This window comes from Scyliorhinus torazame, chromosome 13 (assembly GCF_047496885.1).
Source record: "Scyliorhinus torazame isolate Kashiwa2021f chromosome 13, sScyTor2.1, whole genome shotgun sequence".
In the NCBI taxonomy this organism is placed as follows: Eukaryota; Metazoa; Chordata; class Chondrichthyes; order Carcharhiniformes; family Scyliorhinidae; genus Scyliorhinus; species Scyliorhinus torazame.
The window spans coordinates 171,691,055-171,717,966 of NC_092719.1; the positions used below are offsets into that span (position 1 = coordinate 171,691,055).

At 46.6% G+C, this 26,912-nt stretch overlaps 1 protein-coding gene across 3 annotated transcripts in view; it reads right to left on the bottom strand.

The window, feature by feature from the left end:
• The window catches only part of appl1 (adaptor protein, phosphotyrosine interaction, PH domain and leucine zipper containing 1), a 106,845-nt gene extending 89,965 nt beyond the window's left edge, over nt 1-16,880 (bottom strand). For 2 of the 3 annotated variants that reach the window (XM_072472441.1, XM_072472440.1), the window contains exons 1-3: nt 16,718-16,880; nt 2,685-2,783; nt 19-78 (exon numbers count right to left, since the gene is read on the bottom strand). In XM_072472441.1, coding sequence (XP_072328542.1) covers nt 19-78; nt 2,685-2,783; nt 16,718-16,771 — 213 coding nt within the window. In that variant the 5' untranslated portion in view covers nt 16,772-16,880. Of the gene's footprint in view, nt 1-18; nt 79-2,684; nt 2,784-16,717 lie in introns of those variants that run through there. The other variant, XM_072472442.1, reaches the window with a different exon arrangement.
• Between the last annotated feature and the right edge of the window lie 10,032 nt (nt 16,881-26,912).

Below are 26,912 nucleotides of genomic sequence, written 5' to 3' on the forward strand. Positions count from 1 at the left end.
TGCTCAGTTAATCTTTACCTGTTTCTCATATCCTTTGAGTAGTTTGGAGGTCAGGTGTGTTGCTGCACTCAACTCATTCTGCAAGAGAAAACTCAGATCAAATTAGGCTTCTGGCTTTTCTCCCTTCTGTTCTTGAAAAATCATACTCTTGGTTGGGCATAGTTTTACAGGGACTGGCATCTTTCTGATACCTCACCAAATTTCCCAATACACTTCTCAGCCGGTGTTTTTCTTCCCACTCATTCGGCATGCATTGAAGTACAAAAACCATGATCCAAGTGTGACCAGCTTTGTTTCACCATATGGAACACCAAGGCTTAGCCTGGTCAGCACAGGGTGGCACGGTGACACAGTGGTTAACACTGCTGTCTCACAGCGTCAGGGACCTGGGCTCGATTCCAACCTTGGGTGACTATCTGTGTCGAGTTTGCACATTCTCCCCGTGTCAACGGGGGTCTCCTCCAGATAATCCGGTTTCCTCCTACAATCCAAAGATGTGCAGGTTAGGTGAATTGGCCATGCTTAAAATAGCTCCTTGGTGTCCAAAGATATGCAGGTTAGGTGGGGATAGAGAGATAGGGCAGGGGAGTGGGCCTAGGTACGGTGTTCTTTCAGAGAGTCGGTGCAGGTTCGATGACCCACATGGCCTCCTTCTGCACTACAGGGGATTTATTGATTCTATGGATTAATGTACATGCATGTTTTTCACTGGGACTCGTGGTTGATTTCATCATGCCATAGCCAAGATTAACGTAGTATCCTAAACATTGTTCTCATTGCGATCAGCTGGTTCAGCACAGATATAGTCTCAAGCCAAATTTCTATCAGTCTGTATAAATTAGTGCCACACTGAATATTGGCTTTGTTAACTATGTCACTGCCGAAGCTTCAAACTTAATCGAAATCCAGTGCACAATAACTTTCACAATGCATTTCCGTTCAGATCATAGCAGTCCAAGTTCTCTTTACAGGTAATACATATTTGCATGTGGTAATTCCACACCACTTTTAAAATTACTTCCCCAGAAACCATCAAAGGATATCATCTGGATTTTTCTCACATATTTTCAGAACACTAGTAAAGCAATTTATGAAATTCAATGTGTTTAAGAAAGCTGCATTGTTTCAGCTGGGTTTTTTTCATCTCCATTTCTCAGTTTAAAATCAAGGATCATTGTGTGGAGTTTGCACATTCTCCCCCTGTCTGCATGGGCTTCACCCCCACAACCCAAAGATGTGCAGGTTAAGTGGATTGGCCATGCTAAATGCCCCTCAATTTGAAAAACTAATTGGGTACTGTAAATTTATTTTAAAAAACACCAAGGACCATAAGTCTTGGCAACAAATTGTGTTCATGGCTTTTGCTGGACAAATGCAGATAGTTTGTCAGATGGAAAACTGAGAGAATGATGCTATGTAAATCAAAATGCTGGAGCTGCCAGAGATGTTGGATGTAACTAAGTACTGTATACGTGGCCAACCATTACATTAAAATATTTGCTACAAAGCTCAAATCTGATTCCTGCTTTTCAGTGTGGCAAAATGTGCAGCTAAACAAATGAGATTTACAGTTAGTTTTGGAAGCAACACCACTTCAGGGAATTGTTCTATCACTGCTCAGGCTTCATCGACCATAATATAACTGCAACACAAACTTTTAAAGCTTTTATTAAACTTTAAAAAATCTCTGTTAGCCTGCTGGTCCTCCATGACAATTGCAATGGTCTTCGACTTGCCTTTTGATAACGTAACATTTAAAATATTATTGGTATTTGAAAAGTCACAAGCAAAATACTGCAAAGTGCATTTAATTAAATCTGGACAATGCCTTTTCAGGATTCCACATGATGCAAAGAGGGCGTATAATTGTGTCCATTTGTACAACTCTGACACAAGTTGCAATTGCATTAATGATATGATAAAATTTTGTTCGATTCCCCGCTGGGTCACTGTCTGTGCGGAGTCTGCACGTTCTCCCCGTGTCTGCGTGGGTTTCCTCCGGGTGCTCCGGTTTCCTCCCACAGTCCAAAGACGTGCAGGTTAGGTGGATTGGCCATGCTAAATTGCCCTTAGTGTCCAAAAAGGTTAGGAGGGGATATTGGGTTACGGGGATAGGATGGAAGTGAGGGCTGAAGTGGGTCGGTGATCTCTCGATGGGCTGAATGGCCTCCTTCTGCACTGTATGCCTTTGGCTCAGCATTCATTTCTTTCCTCTGTAAAGCCATTTGGGATGTTTGTGCTACTTTAAAGGCAATAACTAAATGCAAGTTATTGATGATGCGGTAGTGCTGATATTATTAGTTCATCATATTTGTGTCCATTTGCCAGCAAGTGCCCAAAGCAAAAATACTTCATCACACTCCAGGAAACTCACCAGCTACTGAGCATCTTTTCTTTTAGGGACTTAATAAGGATTTTGCAGTCTGCTGTATCATGCATATGAGGCAGGATAATTTGTAGATGTAACAACAACAAAGAAGCAAAGGAAAAGAAAAGAAACTATAGGATTGAAATCGGGCAAGGACAAAATGTTCAAGGTATTTGCCTCTGAAAATAGTGATTGTAAAATGGAGCAATTTTACAGACTGTAAAGTTATAACTGTTTGCCTTATTCCAAAGTACACATTTTGCTCGCTGTTGATCTCCTGCAATCGCTGACCTAGTGTTATAACTTGGAACTATACCTGTGCGTCGTAAATCCGCTTCATTGCGTTGTAAAGTTGGCTGGTATAATTTGAGATTGCAGCAGCATCTTCTTCAAACACTCCCAGCAGTGAGCGGGTCTATCCAAAATTAAAAAATAAAAGCTAAGTTTGTCAAATGCCATATCCTGCCTTTTGAACTTTAATTCATGTAGGTTAACACTCATGAACTCAATGAATGTCTATCATGTAATAACAGTACAAGTTCATTTACTAAGATGTACTCTACTACAGGCGATGGTGCATTATCTAGAGCAAAGCTATGCCAGGATTATAGGCGAGAATCAGAATCTTAGTAAGAGCTATTATTGGCTAATTTGTCAACTCCAGAACTGGTTTAGTTCACATTCTTTGATTAGAAGGGAACACTCCACTATCAGAGGTGCCATTTTATACCATGTAGTGAAGTTGTCCTGGTGTCCCAGAAAAAAATTATTCCTCAATCAGCACATAAAAGATGCTCCTATTTATTTCATTGCTGTTTGTGGAAATTGTTATCTGCAAATGGGCTGCTGTGTTTCCTCCATTCTAACAGTGACTATACTTCAAAGATGTGTAATTGGTTGGACATCCTGAGGTTCTGCAATGCAAGTCTCTCTTTTGTTGCTATGATTCATGCACCTTCCATTATACTACAAGGCTGCCTCTGATAGTTTAAGGCTTTGAAACCAAAGTGCCAGTGGTTGTATGGTTGTAAATATGACCAGCACACAGCAGCACCATTTTCAGACTTCTTAACCAAAATGTTTTTGGCATTGCTGGTCTATGATTATTCTACACTTACTGATATTAGAAACAGTCCAGTAATTGTAAGTTTGAAGTTCCACTATCCTTCCGTTTACAAAAGATGTCAAACGCACAGAAAACATTTCAGATAGGGTGTACTCAGTGCAATTCTGTTAATGACTGAAGAGGCCAATCATGGAGTCTCCCACAAGTTCTACATGTGAAGCTATCAAGTGCTGTACATTGTTTTCAGCACTGGCATCATCTATTGCCAAGTCACTGTAGCCATTGATCATTGGTCATATCCATGTCCCTGGGTATGCAACCTTCTTCCATCTTGCGTACATGCCAGAGCCAACAAAGCCATCTCGGATTGATGAATGCTAATAAACTTGGGAACTCTGCAGCACTTGGTATTTTGACCCACCAGGATGTACCTAAGGTATGAAAAATGTTGAGCTTTTTTTCTTGATATCTGTAAGCTGTCCATGTTCCACAGCCATACAACATGGTGCTGAGATTAGAAGCCTTATAAACAAACTATCAGCTTGGTCCTAAAGGGCAGTTTGCTGTTATTCCATAGGCGCTTCGAGAGTTGGCCAAAGCTGGTAGCTGCTTTCCCTATGTGTATCAAGTTCTGCATAAAGTGATAGCATCTGTAGACCCTTCCTAACCCCATAGATTGCTATGAGGAAAGAAGAAAGCCAGTACATTTGAGGCCTATTAAATTGCTGGAGTTGCCAGAAGCTGTTAACTTGAAGGAAACACTAATTGCCTAATGGGGCTCCGCTCCAGAATCTGTTGGATTTACTGTCCTAACCATTAACTCTTGATGTTGTAGTTGTCGATGCCGAATGGTACTCACCGGCAGGGCCCAGATCATCAAAGATATAGATGTGATCTTGTCCTCCAGTTTTGCCATTCCCTGGCCCCTCAAGGCAGCCAGCCACCAACAAAATCCACCTAGCCACTAATCCCCCTTGATAGTCCTCTCCTTGGCAAATTAAATTGAGTTGTTCTCACTAAGCCACCAGCAATTTAACCCCCTCAGTAAAATCACACCTCAATACTAAACCATCTCAATAAGCCCCCATCACAGCACTAAAACCCCCATAAAGGCCCCCACCACAGCACTAACTCCCAACAGCCCTTCACCATAGAACTAAATCCCCCCACTACTATACCAAATCTCCCACTATTCCCTCTAGAAACTCTTCAGTACTTAATGCCCGAAAACCACACCAAATAATGCCCCAAAACCACCACACCAAATAAAGCCCAATATAGCACTAAAACCCACCACACAAACCCCTCGTGGTCATCAATCCCCCTTTAAAACCCTCTTCATAACACTAAAACTCTCAAAAATACCTCCTCATCACAGAAAAATCCCTCTCAAATTAAAGTAATGACCATTGTGGTGATATACATCACTGTAAGTACACAAAGGGCTGATGTACATACACTACACCTAGCTAGACACTAGGGAACATCAGAGACATGACACACAGACAGTCAACCAATAGGTCAGTAAGATAGGACACGACCAATGGGCATTCACGATACACACAGAGGTGACACTACCACAGGAGGACATTACACCAGCCCATATAAAAGGACACATCACACATGCTCAGTCTCTTTCCAGTGGAGGCTCTCAGTGAACACAGACACAGGGTTGATTGAAACACATCACTCCCACCACGTGGATTGTAGCAGACTGGTTAGTCAGTCTGAGTAGCTATAGCAGGATTAACAGTAGCGTTGAATCCAAGTAGGAGAATTGTTAATAGTTCACCATAGATCAGAAATTGGCTAGCTGAAAGAAGACAGAGGGTGGTGGTTGATGGGAAATGTTCAGAATGGAGTACAGTCACAAGTGGAGTACCACAAGGATCTGTTCTGGGGCCGTTGCTGTTTGTCATTTTTATCAATGACCTAGAGGAAGGCGCAGAAGGGTGGGTGAGTAAATTTGCAGACGATACTAAAGTCGGTGGTGTTGTCGATAGTGTGGAAGGATGTAGCAGGTTACAGAGGGATATAGATAAGCTGCAGAGCTGGGCTGAGAGGTGGCAAATGGAGTTTAATGTAGAGAAGTGTGAGGTGATTCACTTTGGAAGGAATAACAGGAATGCGGAATATTTGGCTAATGGTAAAGTTCTTGAAAGTGTGGATGAGCAGAGGGATCTAGGTGTCCATGTACATAGATCCCTGAAAGTTGCCACCCAGGTTGATAGGGTTGTGAAGAAGGCCTATGGAGTGTTGGCCTTTATTGGTAGAGGGATTGAGTTCCGGAGTCGGGAGGTCATGTTGCAGCTGTACAGAACTCTGGTACGGCCGCATTTGGAGTATTGCGTACAGTTCTGGTCACCGCATTATAGGAAGGACGTGGAGGCTTTGGAGCGGGTGCAGAGGAGATTTACCAGGATGTTGCCTGGTATGGAGGGAAAATCTTATGAGGAAAGGCTGACGGACTTGAGGTTGTTTTCGTTGGAGAGAAGAAGGTTAAGAGGAGACTTAATAGAGGCATACAAAATGATCAGGGGGTTGGATAGGGTGGACAGTGAGAGCCTTCTCCCGCGGATGGATATGGCTGGCACGAGGGGACATAACTTTAAACTGAGGGGTAATAGATATAGGACAGAGGTCAGAGGTAGGTTCTTTACGCAAAGAGTAGTGAGGCCGTGGAATGCCCTACCTGCTACAGTAGTGAACTCGCCAACATTGAGGGCATTTAAAAGTTTATTGGATAAACATATGGATGATAATGGCATAGTGTAGGTTAGATGGCTTTTGTTTCGGTGCAACATCGTGGGCCGAAGGGCCTGTACTGCGCTGTATTGTTCTATGTTCTATGTTCAATAAACGTGTTGAAGCTATCTCCAAGTCTGAACCTTCCTTTGTCAGAGTGCACATCAAGGAAGCAGCTTATGCCACGACAAGAGCATAACAAAAGAACCATCACTATGACACTAAATACCCCCAACTGACCCTTCACTCAAGTGCTAAAACTCAGGCCAGAAAACATGTAGCCTCTGGTCAATCAGCATGAGCTTCTGCAGTCCAGCTGTACTAGTGGTGTCAAGAGAGTAGCTCCTGGGGTTGCTGGAGGAAATGGCCCCCTCCACAACTCTAAAGAGCAGCTCCAAGGGATTAATCCAACCACCACCACTTCAACTCACCCTGGCTTTGTTGCACTCAGGCCTTACACCACAATAGACCCCAGCTATCCTACCTTAAGAAAAACCCAACTTTAAAAATAGTTGTCAGACATTGTAAAAAGAAAAGTGGTATAATATTGCTCTATCCTATATTACAGAGAAAAACATTTCAAATCAATGCAAGGTCTAATAATGTGACACAACTCAATGAAAAACACCAACTAAACATTGCAAATTCATATTACAATTTTGTCAAGTTACTGCATGAGACTGAAGACACTGCAAATTCTGCTGGTGCAGGAAACTCAGTGTGTCTCACCCACATTAACATGTACATACTACAGTATCTGCAAGCAATAAAAGTGGTGCAAGGTGAGGCCGGTGAGTGACTGTTCACTAATTATTTTTCACAGTAAATGTAAATTCACAACTTAAACATGCAAATGACTGTAAGAAAAAAAATTGTAAATCAAGATAGCCAAAATATTTTATGAAGAATCAGAACAGTGCGACAATGGTTATCTGAACAATTGACAAGCACTGTAATTGGGCAAAATTCTGATAACAGCTATTCATCTTCATCCCAAAATCCATTTTCAGCAATGAACTTGCATAGCATTTTTCATGTTCTCATGATGTTGAAAAACAGTTCACAACCAATGGAGCACATCTGAAGAGTGGCCAATGCAGAAAACAATAGCAATTTATGGACTGCGGCCAGATGAATGACTGGGCAATCCTAAGCGGATTTTCGTTTTAGTATTCTTTACGTCACTGGCTCTTTTACATACATCATATGGCACAAACCTGGTCACATTTTAATATCTACAACAGTGCAGCACTCCCTCAGTACAGTGAAGTGTCAGCCTACATTATTGTACTTAAATTCCTGGAGTGGGGTTTGTTATTACATCTGAGAGTGCTACCAGTAAACCAATGTTCGCACTTGTATAGACAGATTGCCTTGCGTATATAGTGAAACATTAAAATAAATTCATATGTGCAATTGGTAGAAGGTAAATGGATGCATACAGTCTTTGGGAATCCATTGCATTATACAGCTGCTGAGTCAGAATTGTTTTAAAAATTATATTTTCATACCCGGCAGAAATTTATACGGAATTTGAGACGGACCTGGCACCACATCTATTGGGGGCGTTTAATGAAGCGCTGGAGAAGTGGGAGCCTCTGGAGACGATGATGCAGGCAGTAATCACACCTATCCCGGAAAAGGGGAAGGACCCGGTGGAATGTGAATCATAGAGGCTCATATCACTATTGAACACGGATGTGAAAGTATTGGCAAAGTTGTTGGCGGGGAGGATGGAGGATTGTGTCCCGGGGGTGGTTGCAGAAGATCAAACAGGCTTCATGAAGGGCAGGCAGCTCGCGAAGAGGCCGTTGAAAGAAGTGATGAATCCGTCGGGGGCTCTGGTACTAGAGGTGGTGGTGTCCATGGACACGAGAAGGCATTTGATCGGGTGGAGTGGCAGTATTTGTTCAAGGCTTTGGGAAGGTTTGGGGTTTGGGCTGAGATTTATTGCATGGGTGTGGTTGTTGTATGTGGCCCCAAAGGAGAGCGTGAGGATGAATAATGTGAGTTTTCAGAGCTTTGACTTACACAGGGGTATGAGGCAGGGGTGCCCGGTATCACTGTTACTGTTTGCGCTGGCCATTAGCGATGGCTCTCAGGGGGTCGGCGGAGTGGTAGGGGATTATGAAGGGACAGAGGTGCATCGGATGTCGCTCTATGCTGATGACCTGCTGCTGTATGTTTCGGATCCGCTGGCGAGTATGGGAAGGATTATGGGCCTGCTGGGGAGGTTTGGAGGGTTCTCGGGGTATAACCTGAATGTAGGGAAAAGTGAGGGTTTCCAGTGAATGAGATGAAAGGCGAGCAAATTTAGGGGGACGCCATTTACAGTGGTGAGGTATAGGTTTAGGTATTTGGGGATTCAGGTTGCGAGGGAATGGACGGGGCTTCATAAGTGGAACTTAACGGAGCTGGTGGAGGAAGCTAGGGAGAATCTTAAGAGGTGGGATACACTGCACTTGATGTTGGTGGGGAGGGTCCAAGTGCTGAAAATGAATATTCTGCCGAGGTTCTTGTTTATTTTTCAGGCTCGCCTCATCTTTATACCAAAGGCCATTTTTCGGAAACTGGATACGATCATTTCGGACTTTGTATGGGCGGGGATGGTGCCAAGGGTCGGGATGACCCTGCTACAGAAGGAGAGGCAGCAGGGGGCATTAACATTGCCGAACCTGCTTCATTATTATTGGGCGGCGAATGTGGATAAGATTCAGCGATGGCGGGGAGGGTGAAAGCTGATCTGGCAAGGTGGGATGGGCTCCCTCTGTCACTGTGCCAGCTGCTTTTTCCTGTTAAAGGCATTTTTTTAGAGAGATTGAAGGGATGATTATGTCGTTCATATGGGGAGGGAAAGTGGCCAGAATTAGAACAGTGCTGCTAGAGAGAGGAAGGCAGGCAGAAGGGGGTTTGGGTCTTCCAAACCTGATGTATTATTTACTGGGCGGCGAATGTGGAGAAGGTACGGAGCTGGGACAGAGGGGTTGACTCCCAGTGGGTCAGAATGGAAGAGAGTTTGTGTCGGGGGTTGGGATTGAAGGCGCCAACAACAGCGCCACTCCCGACGGCCCGGGAAAATGCTCAGGGAGTCTGGTAGTAATAGTTTTGTTGAGAATTTGGAGGCAGGTTCACCAGCACTTCAGGTTGGGGGCAGGGTCAAGGGAAATTCCGATTTGGGGATATCATGGGCGCGATTCTCACCCCCCATGCCGGGTGGGAGAATCGCCGGGGCGCCGCGCGAATCGCGCCACGCCGCCCCGACCCCCGCTCGCGATTCTCCCACACTCCCGAAACCAGCGCCGCGCAATTCGCGCCGGGCCGCTCGGAGAATCACCGCAAACGGCGATTCTCCGGCCCGAATGGGCCGAGCGGCCGCTACGACACAACAGGTTCCCGCCGGCGCCGTCCACGTCTGGTCGCTGCCGGTGGAAACTCTGCATGAATGCTGGGGGGGGGGGATGCGCGGCCTGTGTGTGTGTGTGGGGGGGGGGTGCTCCTTCAATGGGGGGGGGGGGGGGCCGGCCTCTCTCTCTCTCTCTCCCCCCCCCCCCAGGCCTACCCCCTTCCGCGCGCGGCCCCAGAACACCGCCACCATGTTGGTGAGGGGCCGGCGCGCGTAAGAAGTTCCCCACGCATGCGCAGGATGGCGCAGTACAACTGCGCATGCGCAGGATTGGGCTGCCCCAACTGCGCATGCGCAGGTTGCCTTGGCGCCGCGTAAAGATGCTGGAGCGGTGTGAACCGCTCCAGCGCCATGCTGGCCCCTTGTTGAGGCAAGAATAGGTCGTGCCAGGGCCCTGATCGCGCCGTCGTGAAACGCGACGGCGTTCACAACGGCACGGGCACTTATTCCAGGGAGCGGACAATCCCACCCCATAGATTTGAGCCAGGGAAGTGGGAAGGAAATTTTCAGAGTCACAGAATTTAGAGTGCAGAAGGAGGCCATTCAGCCCATCGAATCACCACCGGCCCTTGGAAAGAGCACCCTACCTAAGCCCATAGCTCCACACTTTCCCCCTATCCCCGTAACCCCACTTTACCTTACCTGGACACTAAGGACAATTTAGCATGGTCAATCCACCTAACCTTTGGACTGTGGGAGGAAACCGGAGCACCCGGAGGAAACCCATGCAGACACGGGGAGAACGTGCAGACTCCGCACAGACAGTGACCCAAGCCGGGAATCGAACCCGAGACGCTGGCGCTGTGAAGCGATTGTGCTAACCACTATACTACCGTGCTGTGATGGGAGGAGAAAGGAATTAGGACACCAAAAGATTTGTTCCTTGGGGGTCGGTTTGCAGGATTGAAGGAACTGGGTGCGAAGTATGGGCTGGAGCAAGGGGAAATGTTTAGATACATGCAGGTTCGAGACTTTGCCAGAAAGGAGATACTGAGCTTCCCGGTAGAGGCGGCCTCCACATTACTGGAGGAGGTGCTGACGACAGGGGAACTGGAGAAGCAGGTAGTGTTGGTGGTGTATGGGGCCATTTTGGAAGGAGAAGGGGATGGGACCAAGGCAAAGTGGGAGGAAGAGTTCGGAGAACGTATGGAGGAGTTCTGGTGTGAGGTGCTCTGGAGGGTGGACTCCTCCACCTCGTGCGCGAGGTTGGGGCTGATACAGTTGAAGGTGGTATATAGAACACTCCTCACAAGGGCGAGGATGAGACGGCTCTTTGAGGGGGTAGAAGATGCGTGTAAACGTTGCGGGGGTGCCCCGCAAACCACATTCATATGTTTTGGTCCTGTCCAAAGCTGGAGGATTACAGAAAGGAGGTTTTTAGGGTAATCTCTAAAGTGGTGCACGTGAAACTGGTCCGGGCCCTCGGGAGGCCATATTCGAGATGTCGGACCAGCCGGGGTTGGAAACGGGTGCGGAGGCAGGTGTTGTAGCCTTCACCCAAAGGCGGATCCTGTTGGGATGGAGATCAACCTCTCCATCCTGTGCCCTGGTGTGGTGGGGGCACCTGATGGAATTCTTGACTCTTGAGAAGGTCAAATTTGAACTGAAGGGAAGGATGGAGGGGTTCTACACTTCATGGGCGTTATTCATTATGCACTTTCGAGAACTGGATTACATTGAACATTGGGTGGGGGGGCGCGACTGTATGTGTTAATGGTGACTATGGGTGATTCCGGATTCCTTTTTGTTATTTGTTTATGTTAACATTCGGGCTAATGTCAGGAGTTTGGTGGGAGGATGGGATCGTTGTTATGATATGGGGATTGACATTGCATTTGTTATTGATTATTGTTTATTGTTGAGTGTAAATGTGGGAGAAAATGTGAAAAAGGAGAATAAAAATATTTATTTTTTAAAAAGGTTCGCCGATGGTGGGAAGGAGAAGGGGTAGAGTGGGTTAGCGTGGAGGAGGAATCTTGGAAGCAGTCTAGTTTTGCAGGCTATGGAGATGGCAGCCTTGCCAATGGCTCCAAGTAGGTATTCAGGGAGCCCAGTGGTGCAGTTCACAGTGAAGATATGGAATCGGTTGAGGAGGCATTTTAGGGTGGAAAGGATGTCGTATTAACGCCACTGTGCGAGAATCATGGGTCTGAGCCGGAGGGGGGGATGTATAGTGTATACAGGAGATGAAGGGAAGTGGGGCTGGTCAAGGTAAGGGATCTGCATTTGGAGGAAGGGTTCACCAGTCCAGAGGAGCTAAGGGAGAGGGTAGAGCTGCCGAGCGGGAGTGAGATCAGGTATCTGCAGGTTAGGGACTTTGCGTGAAAAGTCTGGAGGAGGTTCCCTGGGTTTCCGGGATACACCCTACTGGAGCGACTGTTGCTTCCGGATGTGGAAGGGAGGGAAGAATTGAGGATATATACACAAGTGGCAGGTGGTGAAGATCAAGGAGAAATGGGAAGCGGAGTTGGGAGGGGAGACCAATTGGGGAGTATGGAGTGAGGCACTGCGAAGGGTAAACGGGATCTCCTCCTGTGCAAGGATGAGCCTGATACAGTTTAAGGTGGTGCACATGGTACATATAACTCAGGCGAGAATGATTGGATTCTTTCAGGGTGTAGCAGATGAGTGTGAGGAGTGTGGGCAGGGGCCAGCAAATTACGCGCACATGTTATTTGATTGAGAAAAATTGGTAAGATTCTGGGCAGAGCGTTTGCAGTCTTAGCCAGGATAGTGGAGGAAGAAGTGGACTCGGCCCTTTGGTGACGATATTTGGGGCTTCAAAGAAGCTGGTGCTCATGGAGAGGAAGGGCGATGTCGTGGCCTTCGCCTTTCTGATTGCACAGTGGCAAATTTTACTGGCGTGGCGGTCTGCATCGCCATCGGGGGTAGCGGCTTGATTGGGTGACCTGTACAACATCCTGCGGTGGAGAAGATAAAATATGAGTTAAGGGGCTCTGCAGAGGGGTTTGAGAAAAGGTGAGGGATGTTTGTGACCCTGTTTGAGGAGCTGTTCGTCGCGGGGGGTGGGACTGAAAAAGGGGGGGAAATTTGTACAAATTATAGTTGATTGCTGGGAAGTATGTTTCCCAGGGTGTTTATGTGTTTTGATACATGTTGGTAATAAAATACATTTTTTTTTTAAATTACATTTTCAGTCAGGGATCACAGTCCCAAATATAATTTGGCAACCAAGATATCCTACTACCTGACAAAACTTTACTGTGCAGATGATGATCAGATTAACCTGAGCATTGACACAATCTCATAATTAAACCTTAGTGGAGCAATGTGTTCTTTCCATCCAAGCACTGAGAAATTAAATGTGCAACAGATTCATAAAATATGTACATGTATCTGAACATTGGAAATTTCAATAAAAATGTACATATTAGGTAGGGGTAGAAAGAAATCAAAATAAGTTGGTTTGCACCAATGCTTCAGTGAGCTTGTCCAGTGAATTGCTGAGATCACAGACCAGACCAATTCCATGCTGATTTCTGATCAGTACTGAGCTAGTTAATCTCAGCGAGAGTGTCAATGAGGGTACTATAATTGATTTCAATTGCCCTAGGTTAGGAAGGAAAAAAACTGGTTGTTCCTGCTCTTGATAGCTATCCAGCAAGCCCTTGTGCATGCATAGAATAAGAGCTGAAATACTGAAAACACTCAGGCCAGGCAGCACACAAAAAAGTTTATATTTGATGTATAGACACATTGTCAGAATTAGTGCACAAGTCTGTTCTCAGACTTTTGTATCTCCTGCCCGATGGAAGAGATTGGAAAAGAGAATAACCCAAGTGGGAGAGGTCTTTGATTATGCTGTCCGCTTTCCCAAATCAGCAGGTGTAGACAGAATCAATGGATGGGAGGCGAGTTCACATGATAGACTGGGCTGTGTTTGTGACTGTTGTTTCTTACGATTTTGGGTATAGGGTGTACATTTCTAAGTCTGCAGATGATACAAAACTTGGCAACGTAGTGGATGACAACAAACATCAGGGGATATAAATAAACCAATGAAACAAGTAGACACAGTAGTTGTGACTGATTTTGAATTACTGCAAAGCAATGGGAGAACTGATACTATTTTGAAGGCAGAGAGACATAGAAACATAAAAGATAGGAGCAGGAAGAGATCATTTGGTCCTTCGAGCCTGCTCCGCCATTTGTCACAATCATGGCTGATCGTCCAACTCAATAGCCTAATCCTGCCTCTCCCCATAACCCTTGATCCCATTTGCCTCAAGTGCCATATCTAGCCACCTCTTGAATGTATTCAACGTCTTAGCTTCAACTACTTCTTGTGGTAATGAATTCCACAGGCTCACCACTCTTTCGGTGAAGAAATGTCTCCTCATCTCTGCCCTAAATGGTCTACCCAAATCCTCAGACTGTGACTCCTGGTTCTGGACACACCCACCATCAGGAACATCTTCCCTGCATCCACTCTGTCTAGTCCTCATAGAATTTTATAAGTCTCCATGAGATCCCCTCATTCGTCTGAACCCCGAACCTAGTCAATCTCTCCTCATACATCAGTCCCACCATCCCCAGAATCAGCCTGGTAAACCTTCGCTGCACACCCTCGAAAGCAAGAACATCCTTCCTCAGGAAAGGAGACAAAACCTGCACACAATATTCTCGGTGTGGCCCATCCAAGGCCCTGTATAATTGCAACACATCCCTGCTCGAAACCTCTCGCAAGAAAGCCAACATACCATTTGCCTTCTTTACTGCCTGCTGCACCTGCATGCTTACCTTCAGCAACTGGTGCACAGGGACACACAGGTCATGCTGCACACTCCCCTCTCCCAATTTACGGACATTCAGGTAGTAATCTGCCTTCTTGTTTTTGCATCCAAAGTGAATAACCTCACATTTATTCAAATTGCACTGCATTTGCCATTGATTTGCTCACTTACTCAATCTGTCCAGATCATGCTGAAGGATCTCCGCATCCCCATCACAGTTCACCCTCCTACCCAACTTGGTATGATCTGCAAACTGTGAGATGTTACATTTTGTTCCCTCGTCCAAATCATTAATATATATTGTGAATAGCTGGGGTCCCAGCACCGATCCCTGTGGCACCCCACTAGTTACTGCCTGCCAATTTGAAATGGACCCTTTAATTCCTACTGTTTGTTTCCTTTCTGCCAACCAGTTTTCAATCCATCTCAGTACACATCCCCCCCCCCCCCAATCTTGGGGTGTATCTTCACAAATCCTTAAAGGTGGCATGACGGGTTGAGAAAAAGTGTAGAAAAGAATAATGGATGCCTGACTTTAACTGGATCATTTAATTAATTAATTTTTTTAAACGGTAAACCTTCACAAATCACTAGTTAGGCCTTGGCTGAAGTATTGTGCACAGTTGGCAGCACCACGCATTTGGGACAATGTCAAGGCCTTGCAAAATGTACAGAGATTTCCTCCCACAAGTCCCAAAAGACATGCTTCTTAGCTGAATTGGACATTCTGAATTTTCCCTCAATGTACCCGAACAGATGCCGGAGAGTGGCGACTAGAAAATTTTCACAGAAACTTCATTGCAGTGTTAATGTAAGCCTACTTGTGACACTACTAAAGATTATTACTGAGATGATAGAGGAATGAGGACTCTAGATGCATGGAACAATTGGAGAAGTTGGGAATCTTCTCCACAGGACAGAGAATGTTAGATGATCTGGTTGAGCAATCAAAATTGATGGGTTTTGATAGAGGAAATAAGGAGAAACTGTTTACCAGCTCAAATTTTAAAAGTTAGCAGAAGAACTAGTGGGGAAATGGAGAGTAATTATTTCACACTGAGAGTTGTTCATTTAAGGGGAAGCTAGAGAAGCACATAAGGGAAAAAGGAGGGTTATCGTGTTGAGATTTAGATGAGGGGGACAGCACGGTCGTGCAGTGGTTAGCACAGCTGCCTCACAGCACCGAGGACCCGGGTTCGATCCCGACCCCGGGTCACTGTCCGTGTGCAGTTTGCACAATCTCCCCGTGTCTGCATGGGTCTCACCCCCACACCCCAAAGATGTGCCTGGTAAGTGAATTGGCCACACTAAATTGCTCCTTAATTGACAAACAAAAGAATTACACACAATTTTTTTTTTTTTTAAACTAGATGAGGAAAGATGAGAGCAGACTGGAGTGGAGTATAAACACCAGTATGGGTTGGTTGGGCTAAATGTGCTGTATAGTTATGTGATCTGGAACACACTACTTGAAAGCCTGGTGGAATCAGATTCCACAGGAACTTTTCAAAACACAATTGGACATGCATTTGACGGGAACTAATTTCCATAGTTTTAGGGAGAAAGCTGGGTTATGAGGCTAAATTAGGCAGCTTTCAAAGAACTGACACCAGCACGACAGGCTAAATGGGCCTCCTGATTCTATCCTGGATGATACACAACATGTGAACAGTGCGAAGTCCACCTCCCGAGACCCTTAAGAGCAAAAATAAGTGGCTCTACTGCTGCTTACTACAGAAAGACAGATGCATTCATATAGTGCCATTAGCTGCCTCATGGGAGCCTGAAGTGCTGTAAGGGCCAATAAAATGGATTGTGCACGATCGCACAAACAGCAGTGAGATGTATGATCAGGTAACCTGTCTATCTATGGTGATGAAGGTTAAATATTGGCTCGGACACCAAGCTCTAGCGCCACGGGACTTTGCTTTAATGTGTCATTTTAAAGACTGGAGTGGCAGCCTGGATTCCTGGAGTGGGACTCGAGCCTCCTGACTCGGGGAAGAGGAGTGCTGTCACTGAGCTACGGCCGTTTGTCCCCTTGCAGCACATTAGGCAGGTAAAAGGCTGGGTCCGATGGTTCCTGGGGCGATTTAGATAAACGTTGCCTCAGGTTTATTAAGGTATGAACTCTGGACTAAACCAGCGCTGAATCTCACTGGTGTTTGGCCCCACCAATGACAGTAAATCTCACCTCAGGTGTAATTGTCACAACGTCTTTACTCAGTTCATCGCCCCCCCCTCCCTCTCCCAGTTAACATTATTTACTCCAGTTAACCTGAAGGATTGTTTTAAAGGTGAATCGGTCGGTGCCCGGGCTGCTCCCAGGTTGACTGCAGGCGATCCGCCTGGGCCGGGGCTCGGCTGCAATGGACCCCTACCTGCGGACTGTCTTCCAGAGTTTCCTCGATGGGTAGTTTTTCGATCCCCGGCATCTCTGCGGCCTCGCCACAAAATCACCGCCCTTGGCTCCAGCTCCGAGACGACGAAGCCTCGAGACTGGAAACGTCGCTGCGCCCGCCGCGCGTGCACACGCGCTCGGAGGCCGCGCCTCCCGATTGGCTGCCTGCCCTGTCACTTAATCTCAGCATCCGGTGTCAGTTTGACTGACGCCGGGTGCTGGGCTGGGCCTGTGGGGATGGGCTTGGAGGTAAGGTTGATGTGGGCTTTCTTCCATCGTGTGTGTGTGTGTTTAACTGTCACAAACTTCTGCACAACTTGAATTTGTCGGCCCCAGACAGAGTTCATTCCCCCCCCCCCCCATTGGTGCAAATTGGAAAGAGCACACACACATTGACCATTTTGGTGTGTGCACTGCGATGCACGGTAGCATTGTGGATAGCACAAATGCTTCGCAGCTCCAGGGTCCCAGGTTCGATTCCGGCTTGGGTCACTGTCTGTGCGGAGTCTGCACATCCTCCCCGTGTGTGCGTGGGTTTCCTCCCACAGTCCAAAGATGTGCGGGTTAGGTGCATTGGCCATGCTAAATTGCCCATAGTGTCCAAAGTTGTTGGGTGGGGTTATGGGGATCGGGTGGAGGTGTGGACCTTGGGTGGGGTGCTCTTTCCAAGAGCCGGTGCAGACTCGATGGGCCGAATGGCCTCCTTCTGCACTAAATTCTATGATTCTATGAAAAATTCTATGATGCGTGGCAGCGCAGAGCTAGTGCTGTACTGCCAATGCCCCTCTGCCTGTTGGAGCATTAATTTATATGGCTATTTGGAACAAGGAGAACTCCTACCCCCCAACCCTCCTTTTTATTATTCATGACATGTCGGTGTCAGGCTAGCATTTATTGCCCACCTTGAGAAGTGGTGGTGAGCCACCTTCTTGAACTACTGCAGTCCCACATGGTGTTAGATAAGGAGCCTTGACATTGACAAGAAAATACAGCATTGCCCGAAACCTGCTCGTGCAGGCTTTGGCCACATGATGGTGCGAGTGTTTGACGATCACAACATCAAAGCTCAAACCAAGCTCATGGTCCACCGTGTAGGCCTGATTTCTTCCTTACTATATAGGGCTGAAACATGAACATACTATGGGGCAGGGGCGGGACGGGACCTGTAAGCACTGGAGTCATACTCCCTGTGGAATATCTTGCATATTGTGTGGGAGGTCAGACACATCAATATCAGTGTACTCTCACAAACGGGCAGCAGAAGAATCAAGGCCATGATCAGCCACCATCAGCTTTGTTAGGTTGGTCGTATGGTCCATATTGTGACATGTGAAATGTTCAGAATACGAGGGTTAATGTCATATCATAATTAACCATTAGATGGAGCTAGATGCAGAACTATATAAAGCACTGACTCACAGGCTTCTGGGAGAAGGCTGGCGAGGAGCAGTGAGAGAGTGTAGAGACTAGTGTTAGTAGAGTGTAGATTACTAGTTTATTATTTACTAAAGGAGTAAGTAGCCGAGCTTTAATAAGTAGTGTAAAGAAAAGTTAATCAAAAAGAAATTGCTGGGAAATCTCGGCAGGTCTGGCAGCATCTGTAGGGAGAGAAAAGAGCTAACGTTTCGAGTCCAGATGACCCTTTGTCATCAGCATTTTCTTTTTGGTTTCAGATTCCAACATCTGCAGTAATTTGCTTTTATCTAGATTGTAAAGAAAAGTTAGCTTTGTTAATGAACTTAGCTTTTGTGGTCTTTGTGAACACTACAACATCCATCCTAATAATAGAATCACGAAGAACATCACACAGATGTCACACCCCAGGCTCTCAAAACAGGCTGTCTTTTCCCAGTTCAGTCAGACTAGATGCACCAGTGTAGGACAGAAGAGCTGCTTCAAGGATGTGCTGAAAACCAGCACGTAGAAATGCACATTGTATTCAAATCTTGGGAAACAATCACCTTGACCTAACCAGACGACGGCAGAATCTGTGGGAAGGGACCCAGCATTTTGAGACCCAACTACTACAAAATGAAGAGGAAATCTAGAGTGGCAAAAAGAACACACCTTGATCGAACTATTAATACACACCCAGACATTCCACATGACAGCATATCTGCCATAAAATCTGCAGATCCTGAACCAACCTCAACAGCTATCTTGAGAGTCATGGAAGACAACCATCCTTGCCAGCAAGGGATAGCTAATAATAGAATAAGGAAGATTTTGACCCAGCAACAATGAAGAGGAAAAGCAATTTCACCCAGAGGGTGGTGGGAATCTGGAACTCACTGCTTGAAAGAGTAGTAGATGCTCTTGTTGTGCTGTAAAACGCTATGAAGGAACGGTGATCTAGATCCAAGTCAAGGTGGTGTGTGACTTGGAGAAGAACTTATAGTTGGTGATGTTCCCATGTGCCTCCTGTCTTTATCTTTCTAGATGGTAGAGCAGTGGTTCCCAAACTGAGTCGTGAATCCAACTGAGGTCATAGAAACAGCAAATGAGGTCGCAAGCTTCTTCTGCTCCAAGACTTTGCGTCCCCTAACCAACACTGTGGCCTTGTCCTTGCACTGCTCATCTCTTGTCATGCTTTCCAGGCCATGGTCTCCTGCTCGTGCCTGCGTCACTGAGTGTTCAGTCGCCAGGGAGCTTGGCTGAAACCTCAGTGGCTAGTAACTGTCACATGTCATGTTCTGTACCTGTTCTGAAACATTCCACGTTCCTCATAAAGCCCAGCCTCGACCAAGAACCTGGTGTTGATGCCTTCAATGCTATCTGTGGTCTAACTAAGCCCATTCCCATCACCCTGGTACAGAACGACTGGGCTCCCACATCAAAGACCTCAAGACATTCAATCTGAACTTCTGCTGCTTCAAAGCCAAGGATCATGAGCTGGAGCTGCTCAGATGAAATGAAGGACTGGTGGGTGTTCCTGGCTGGACCATCCCATCCCTAATTGTCCTTGGGAAGGTGACGGTGAGCCGTCTTCTTGAACCACTGCAGTCCATGTGGTGTAGGTGCCCCCACAGTGCTGTTGGGAAGGAAGTTCCAGGAGTTTGACTCAACGACAGTGAGAGAACGACGATATGGTTCCAAATCAGGATGGTATGTAGCTTGGAGGGGAACATGCAGGTGGTTGCGTTCCCATGCATGTACTGCCCTTGACCTTCTAGGTGGTAAAGGTCGTAAGTTTAGAAAGTGCTGCCAAATTGGGCTTGGTGAGTTGCAGTGCACCATGGCTTGTACATGATGGACAGGCCTTGGGGAGTTAGGAAGTGAGTTATTCTCCAAGAATTCATAGCCTCTGACCTGCTCTTGTAGTCACAGTATTTATATATGCTGATCCAGTTCAATTTCTAGTCAATGGTAACCTCCAGGATATTGATATTACCCAAGTACTTATAAATGTAAAAATCTATGTTTTTAATTATATATTTGCTATATAAGCAAACATTTAATAATTACACTGAAAGTTGCAATGCTGTTTTATTGCTATTTTTGTTGGTGAATGGGGTTGCATTAATTTAAAATTTTTAAAATTGGGTCATTTTGGTAAAATAGTTTTCAAATTGCTACGGTAGACCACAGGTTTGGGAGGTGTTGTTGATTAAAACTTGGAGTGTCCTGCAGTGCTTCTTTTAGGTGGTATACGTAGCAGCAACGGTGCGCAAATGCTGCAGGGAGTAGATGTTTAAGATGGTAGATGGGATGGGAGTGCCAGTTAACTGGGCAGCTTTGCCCTCAATGGTGTTGAGCTTCCAGTGTGTTGGAACGGCACTCGTCCAGGCAAATGGAGAGTTGCAATCCTGGCCTGTTCTTACAGAGATGATGGACAGACTTTGGGAGGTTGTGAAGAAATTCATTTGCTTTAAATATCCCAGCCTCTGACCACTCTCTTGTAGCCACAGTACTTGATGTGGCTGAGCCAGTTAGGTTTCTGGTCAATGGTGATTCCTGAATATTAATGGTTGGATTTTCGGCAATGGTAATTTCATTGACTGTCAAGGGGAAATGGTTAAACTCTGAGATGGTCAGTTCCTGACATTGTGTCACACAAATCCACCTAACCTGCACATATTGGGTTGTGGGAGTGAAACCCATGCAGACACTGGGAGAATGTGCAAACTCCACACAGATAGTGACCCGGGGCCGGGATCGAATCCGGGTCCTTAGCGGCGTAGACAGCAGTGCTAACCACTGCGCTGCCGTGCCACCCAACAGACTCTGTTTAAATAACTAAAAGGAATGACAGGAGCGCCGTCCCTCACTGCGCCGCTCGGCAGCTGTTTTTTAAAAATATAAATTTAGAGTACCCAATTAATTTTTTTCCAATTAAGGGGCAATTTAGCATGGCCAATCCACCTACCCTGCACATCTTTGGGTTGTGGGGGTGAAACCCCGCAAACACGGCGAGAATGTGCGAACTCCACACGGACAGTGGCCCAGGTCCAGATTCGAACCTGGGACCTCGGTGCCGTCAGGCAGCAGTGCCAGCCACTGCGCCACCGTGCTACCCAGCTCGGCAGCTGGGTTGGTTGCAGTCGTTGCTACGTGCTGTAAGCGGCCATTGGTGGTACCCGTGTGTGTTAAAGAGGGGGACAAGGAGAAGGGGGGGGTGTGGGGAGAAACCCGTGGCTTTTAAAAATATATATATTAAATAACCCACTCCTCGGGGCCGTTCACCCTCCTCGCCTTTTTGTTATTTAATTTCCCTCCCCTTCATTGTTTTGATCAATCGAGTCACCATGTCATCCAAGAGAAAGTTTATTGAGGAGCAAGGAGAAGAGCCAGCCAAAAAGAAGATCACCCAGATTGTCAGCAAAACCCTCACTTCCCAAGCAGCGCCAAAACATAAGAAGGCGCCAGCGAAAAAAGAAAAGGTTGCCAATGACAAGAAGGAGGAAAAGAAAGCACCAGCAAACGGAAAAAAGGAGCAAAAGGCAAAGAAGAGCCGAACCAAGAAGATGCAAAGGAAGAAATTCCTTCTGAGAATGGAGAAGCCAAAAACGATGAGGCAGTCTACTGAAAGCTGTGAAGAAAAAGAAGCCAGGTCAGAGAAACTGCGTCTGCCCGTCATCTCCATCAATGGCATCCATACCTCCATACTGTATTGTTAACCGAGAGGAATATTTTTACCAACTATTTTATAAATACAAGATTTTTTTAGCATGAATTTAATTATGGAAACACCCACATCTGAAGATTATTTGGGGGTACACAAAACCCTAAAGAATCATTGTTTTAAAATTGTGATTGTCATAGTTAGTGTGATATGTGGGATAAGTAAATGATGGTAGTTGTTGACTTCTGTCAATGTTTGTCTTGTGCCATACTTCAAAAAGTCTGATTTTAATTCACCACATATTTGTGGTGTTCGGCTATGACACGTGGGGAAGAGTAAGGAGAAAGTTGTTAGTGTCAAAATATTCCAGTGGTTTTGTGGGTTAGTTTTGTAACCAGGTAAAATATTTCGGTGAAAAAAAATTAAAATGTGGGGTCTGGAAATTTAATTTTATATCTGCCATTTTGGAAAGGAAAAACCTTTGCAATCATGTAAAATTAGTTTCTAATGCAAATTAACAACTCTTTTAAAAGGGCAGATGGCTGTATATACCCCCTTTGTAATGACTTAGGCCAGGCCTTTGAGATTGGCCAATTAGAATACAAGTTCCCTTATTAGTGGCCCAATCAGGGAACCCCTTTCTGTGTATATAACAGGGAGTGTCAGATCCTCTGCACTCCCGGTGTAGACAGCAGGCGGTATGGTCATGGTTGTTCAGCTGTTGGGTTTGTAAATAAAAGGAATTCTGGTGATGGGACTTCTGCCTCCGTGGACTTATTACAGTGGCGACGAGGAAAACGGAACGACCCGAACAAACCTGCTCGTCAGCAGCTGCCGCATATTGAGGGTAAGCCACTTACAGGCAAAATGACTTTTTTTGGAAAGTTGGACTCTTTTGACCCTGCAGTGGAAGACTGGGCCCAATATGTAGAGCGGATGAAGTACTTCTTTCGAGCAAATGATATAATTCCGGATGAAAAGCAGCGGGTCATTCTGCTGCACGTGTGTGGGCCAGCAGCCTTTGCCATTATGCACAGTCTCACATTTCCGGAGGCACCGGACACTAAAACTTTCCAGGAATTGGCAGTCTTGGTAAAAGAGTACTAAGACCCCAAGCCACCTCTGATCCTGCGAAGATACCGGTTTTCCTCAGCATTCCGAGTCAGTTATAAACTTTTTAACACGATTAAGGCGATTAGCAGAGGCTTGCGAATTTGGCCTGATGCTAAATGAGATGCTCCGAGACCATTTGGTATATGGAATAAATAATTTAGCAATACAGAAACGTGTGTTAGCAGAGGCCGAGCTGGATTGCACATAAGCATCGCAGCTGGCTTTGTCCTTAGAAAAAGCAGCAAGCGGAGCGGGAGAGAGAGAGGTAGCCGGGGTGCAGCTTGGGAATCAGGTAAGTGTTTAAACTTACCCCCAGGTTCCAGCAGCCTTCATTTCCAGGAGAGAGAGAGGGAGCCGGAGTGCAGCTTGGGAATCAGGTAAGTGTTTAAACTTACCCCTAGGTTCCAGTGGCCTTCATTTCCGGGAGCCGGAGAGAGAGAGGGAGCCAGAGTGCAGCTTGTGAAGCAGGTAAGTGTTTAAACTTACCCCCAGGTTCCAGCGGCCTTCATTTCCGGGAGCGGGAGAGAGAGAGGGAGCCGGAGTGCAGCTTGGGAATCAGGTAAGTGTTTAAACTTACCCCCAGGTTCCAGCGGCCTTCATTTCTGGGAGAGAGAGAGGGAGCTGGAGTGCAGCTTGGGAATCACGTAAGTGTTTAAACTTACCACCGGGTTCCAGCGGCCTTCATTTCCGGGAGAGAGAGAGGGAGCCGGAGTGCAGCTTGGGAATCAGGTAAGTGTTTAAACTTGTCCACAGGTTCCAGCGGCCTTAATTTCCGGGAGCGGGAGAGAGAGAGGGAGCCGGAGTGCAGCTTGGGAATCAGGTAGGTTCTGTATACAAGTTGGGCGGTTGCTAAACCTGAGACACTACACTTGTAGTGTCCCCCACTCTTCCACCTCCTCTAACCTAAGGGGTTTAGTGAATATAAGGTAAGCTCTTCTTTTCTTTTTTTTTTCTTCTTTCTTCTTGTTTTATCTAGAGGGGATGGCAGGGAAGGCAGTGCAATGTTCCTCCTGCAGAATGTTTGAGGTGAGGGACACCGTCAGTGTCCCTGCTGATTTCATATGTGGGAAGTGCACCCATCTCCAGCTCCTCAGAAACCATGTTAGGGCACTGGAGCTGGAGTTGGATGAATGAACTTCGGATCATTCGGGAGGCAGAGGTAGTCATAGATCGAAGCTTTAGGGATGTAGTTACTCCAAAGAATAAAGACAGATCGGTGACGGTGAGAGGGGCTGGGAGGAAGCAGTCAGTACAGGGATCCCCTGTGGTCGTTCCCCTGAATAACCAGTATACCGTTTTGGATACTGTTTGGGGAGATGACTTACCAGGGGTAAGCCATTGGGTACAGGTCTCTGGCACGGAGTCTGTCCCTGTTGCTCAGAAGGGAAGGGGGGAGAGGAGTAGAGCATTAGTCATTGGTGACTCGATAGTTAGGGGGATAAATAGGAGATTCTGTGGGAACGAGAGAGACTCCGCGGTTGGTGTGTTGCCTCCCAGGTGCCAGGGTCCGCAATGTCTCGGATCGTGTTTTCGGGATCCTTAAGGGGGAGGGGGGAGTAACCCCAAGTCGTGGTCCACATAGGCACCAACGTCATAGGTAGGAAAAGGGATAGGGATGTAAGGCAGGAATTCAGGGAGCTAGGGTGGAAACTTATATCGAGGACAAACAGAGCTATTATCTCTGAGTTGTTACCCGTGCCTCGTGCTAGCGAGACGAGGAATAGGGAGAGAGAGCAGTTGAACACGTGGCTACAGGGATGGTGCAGGAGGGAGGGTTTCAGATACCTGGATAATTGGGGCTCATTCTGGGGTAGATGGGACCTCTACAAATGGAATGGTCTACACCTGGACCAGGGGGGTACTAATATCCTGGGGGGGGAAAATTGCTAATGCTCTTCGGGAGGGTTTAAACTAGTTCAGCAGGGGTCTGGGAACCTGAATTGTAGCTCCAGTATACAGGAGGTTGAGAGTAGTGAGGTCATGAGAAGGTTTCAAAGTTGCAGGAGTGTACCGGCAGGCAGGAAAGTAGTTTAAAGTGTGTCTTCTTCAATGCCAGGAGCATCCGGAATAAGGTGGGTGAACCTGCGGCATGGGTTGGTACCTGGGACTTCAATGTTGTGGCCATTTCGGAGACATGGATAGAGCAGGGACAGGAATGGTTCTAACATGTGCCCGGGTTCAGATATTTCAGTAAGCTCAGAGAAGGTGGTATAAGAGGGGGAGGGGGAGGGGTGGCATTGTGAGTCAAGGACAGTATTACGGTGGCAGAAAGGACGTTCGATGAGGACTCGTCTACTGAGGTGGTATGGGCTGAGGTCAGAAACAGGAAAGGTGAGGTCACCCTGCTGGGAGTTTTCTATAGGCCTCCGAAAAGTTCCAGAGATGTAGAGGAAAGGATTGCAAAGATGATTCTGGATAGGAGCCAAAGTAATAGGGTAGTTGTTATGGGGGACTTTAACTTTCCAAATATTGACTGGAAACACTATAGTTCGAGCATGTTAGATGAGTCCTTTTTTTGTCCAATGTGTGCAGGAGGGTTTCCTGACACAGTATGTAGATAGGCCAACGAGAGGCGAGGCCATATTGGATTTGGTACTGGGAAATGAACCTGGACAGGTGTTAGATTTGGAGGTAGGTGAGCACTTTGGTGATAGTGACCACAATTCGATTACGTTTACTTTAGCGATGGAAAATGATAGGTATATACTGCAGGGCAAGAGTTATAGCTGGGGGAAAGGCAATTATGATGCGATAAGGCAAGACTAAGGATGCATAGGATGGGGAGGGAAACTGCAGGGGATGGGCACAATTGAAATATGGAGCTGGTTCAAGGAACAGCTACTGCGTGTCCTTGATAAGTATGTCCCTGTCAGGCAGGGTGGAAGTGGTCGAGCGAGGGAACCATGGTTTACTAAAGTAGTTGAATCACTTGTTAAGAGGAAGAAGGAGGCTTATGTAAAGATGAGACGTGAAGGTTCAGTTAAGGCGCTCAAGAGTTACAAGTTAGCTAGGGAGGACCTGAAGAGAGAGCTAAGAAGAGCCAGGAGGGGACATGAGAAGTCTTTGGCAGGTAGGATCAAGGATAAAAGCTTTCTATAGATATGTCAGGAATAAAAGAATGACTAGGGTAAGAGTGGGGTCAGTCAAGGACAGTAGTGGGAAGTTGTGTGTGGAGTCCGAGGAGATAGGAGAGGTGCTAAATGAATATTTTTCGTCAGTATTCACACAGGAAAAAGACAATGCTGTCGAGGAGAATACTGAGATACAGGCTACGAGACTAGAAGGGCTTGAAATAGAGGAGGGTATGTGGGCTGATGCCCTAAGCAGGGTAAATTCCTCTTCCTCATGCGCCAGGCTTAGCCTGATTCAATTTAAGGTGCTACATAGAGCACACATAACGGGGGCAAGATTGAGCAGGTTCTTTGGAGTGGAGGACAAATGTGGGAGGTGTGGCGGGAGTCCGGCAAACCATGCACATATGTTTTGGGCGTGCCCGGCACTGGAAGGGTATTGGAAGGGAGTGACGGGAGTGATTTCGCAGGTGGTGAAGGCCCGGGTCAAACCAGGCTGGGGGTTAGCTCTATTTGGAGTTGCGGAAGAGCCGGGAGTGCAGGAGGCGAAAGAGGCCGATGTCGTGGCCTTTGCGTCCCTCGTAGCCCGGCGCAGGATCCTACTCATGTGGAAGGAGGCGAAACTCCCCGGACTGGAGGCCTGGGTAAACGATATGGCGGGGTTTATTAAACTGGAGCAGATAAAGTTTGCCCTGAGAGGATCGGCTCAAGGGTTCACCAGGCGGTGGCAGCCATTTCTCGACTACCTAGGGGAACGTTAGAGGGAAGACGGATGACCAGCAGCAGCAACCCGGCGGGGGGGGGGGAGGCAGTTGAGTATAGGTCAATAGAGTATGAGGTTTTGTTACTTGTATATTATTATTATTGTTAAAAAGTTTAAAAATTTCTGTTTTGTTACTGTTATCGTTTCGCTTGTTTTGTAAGCGGGA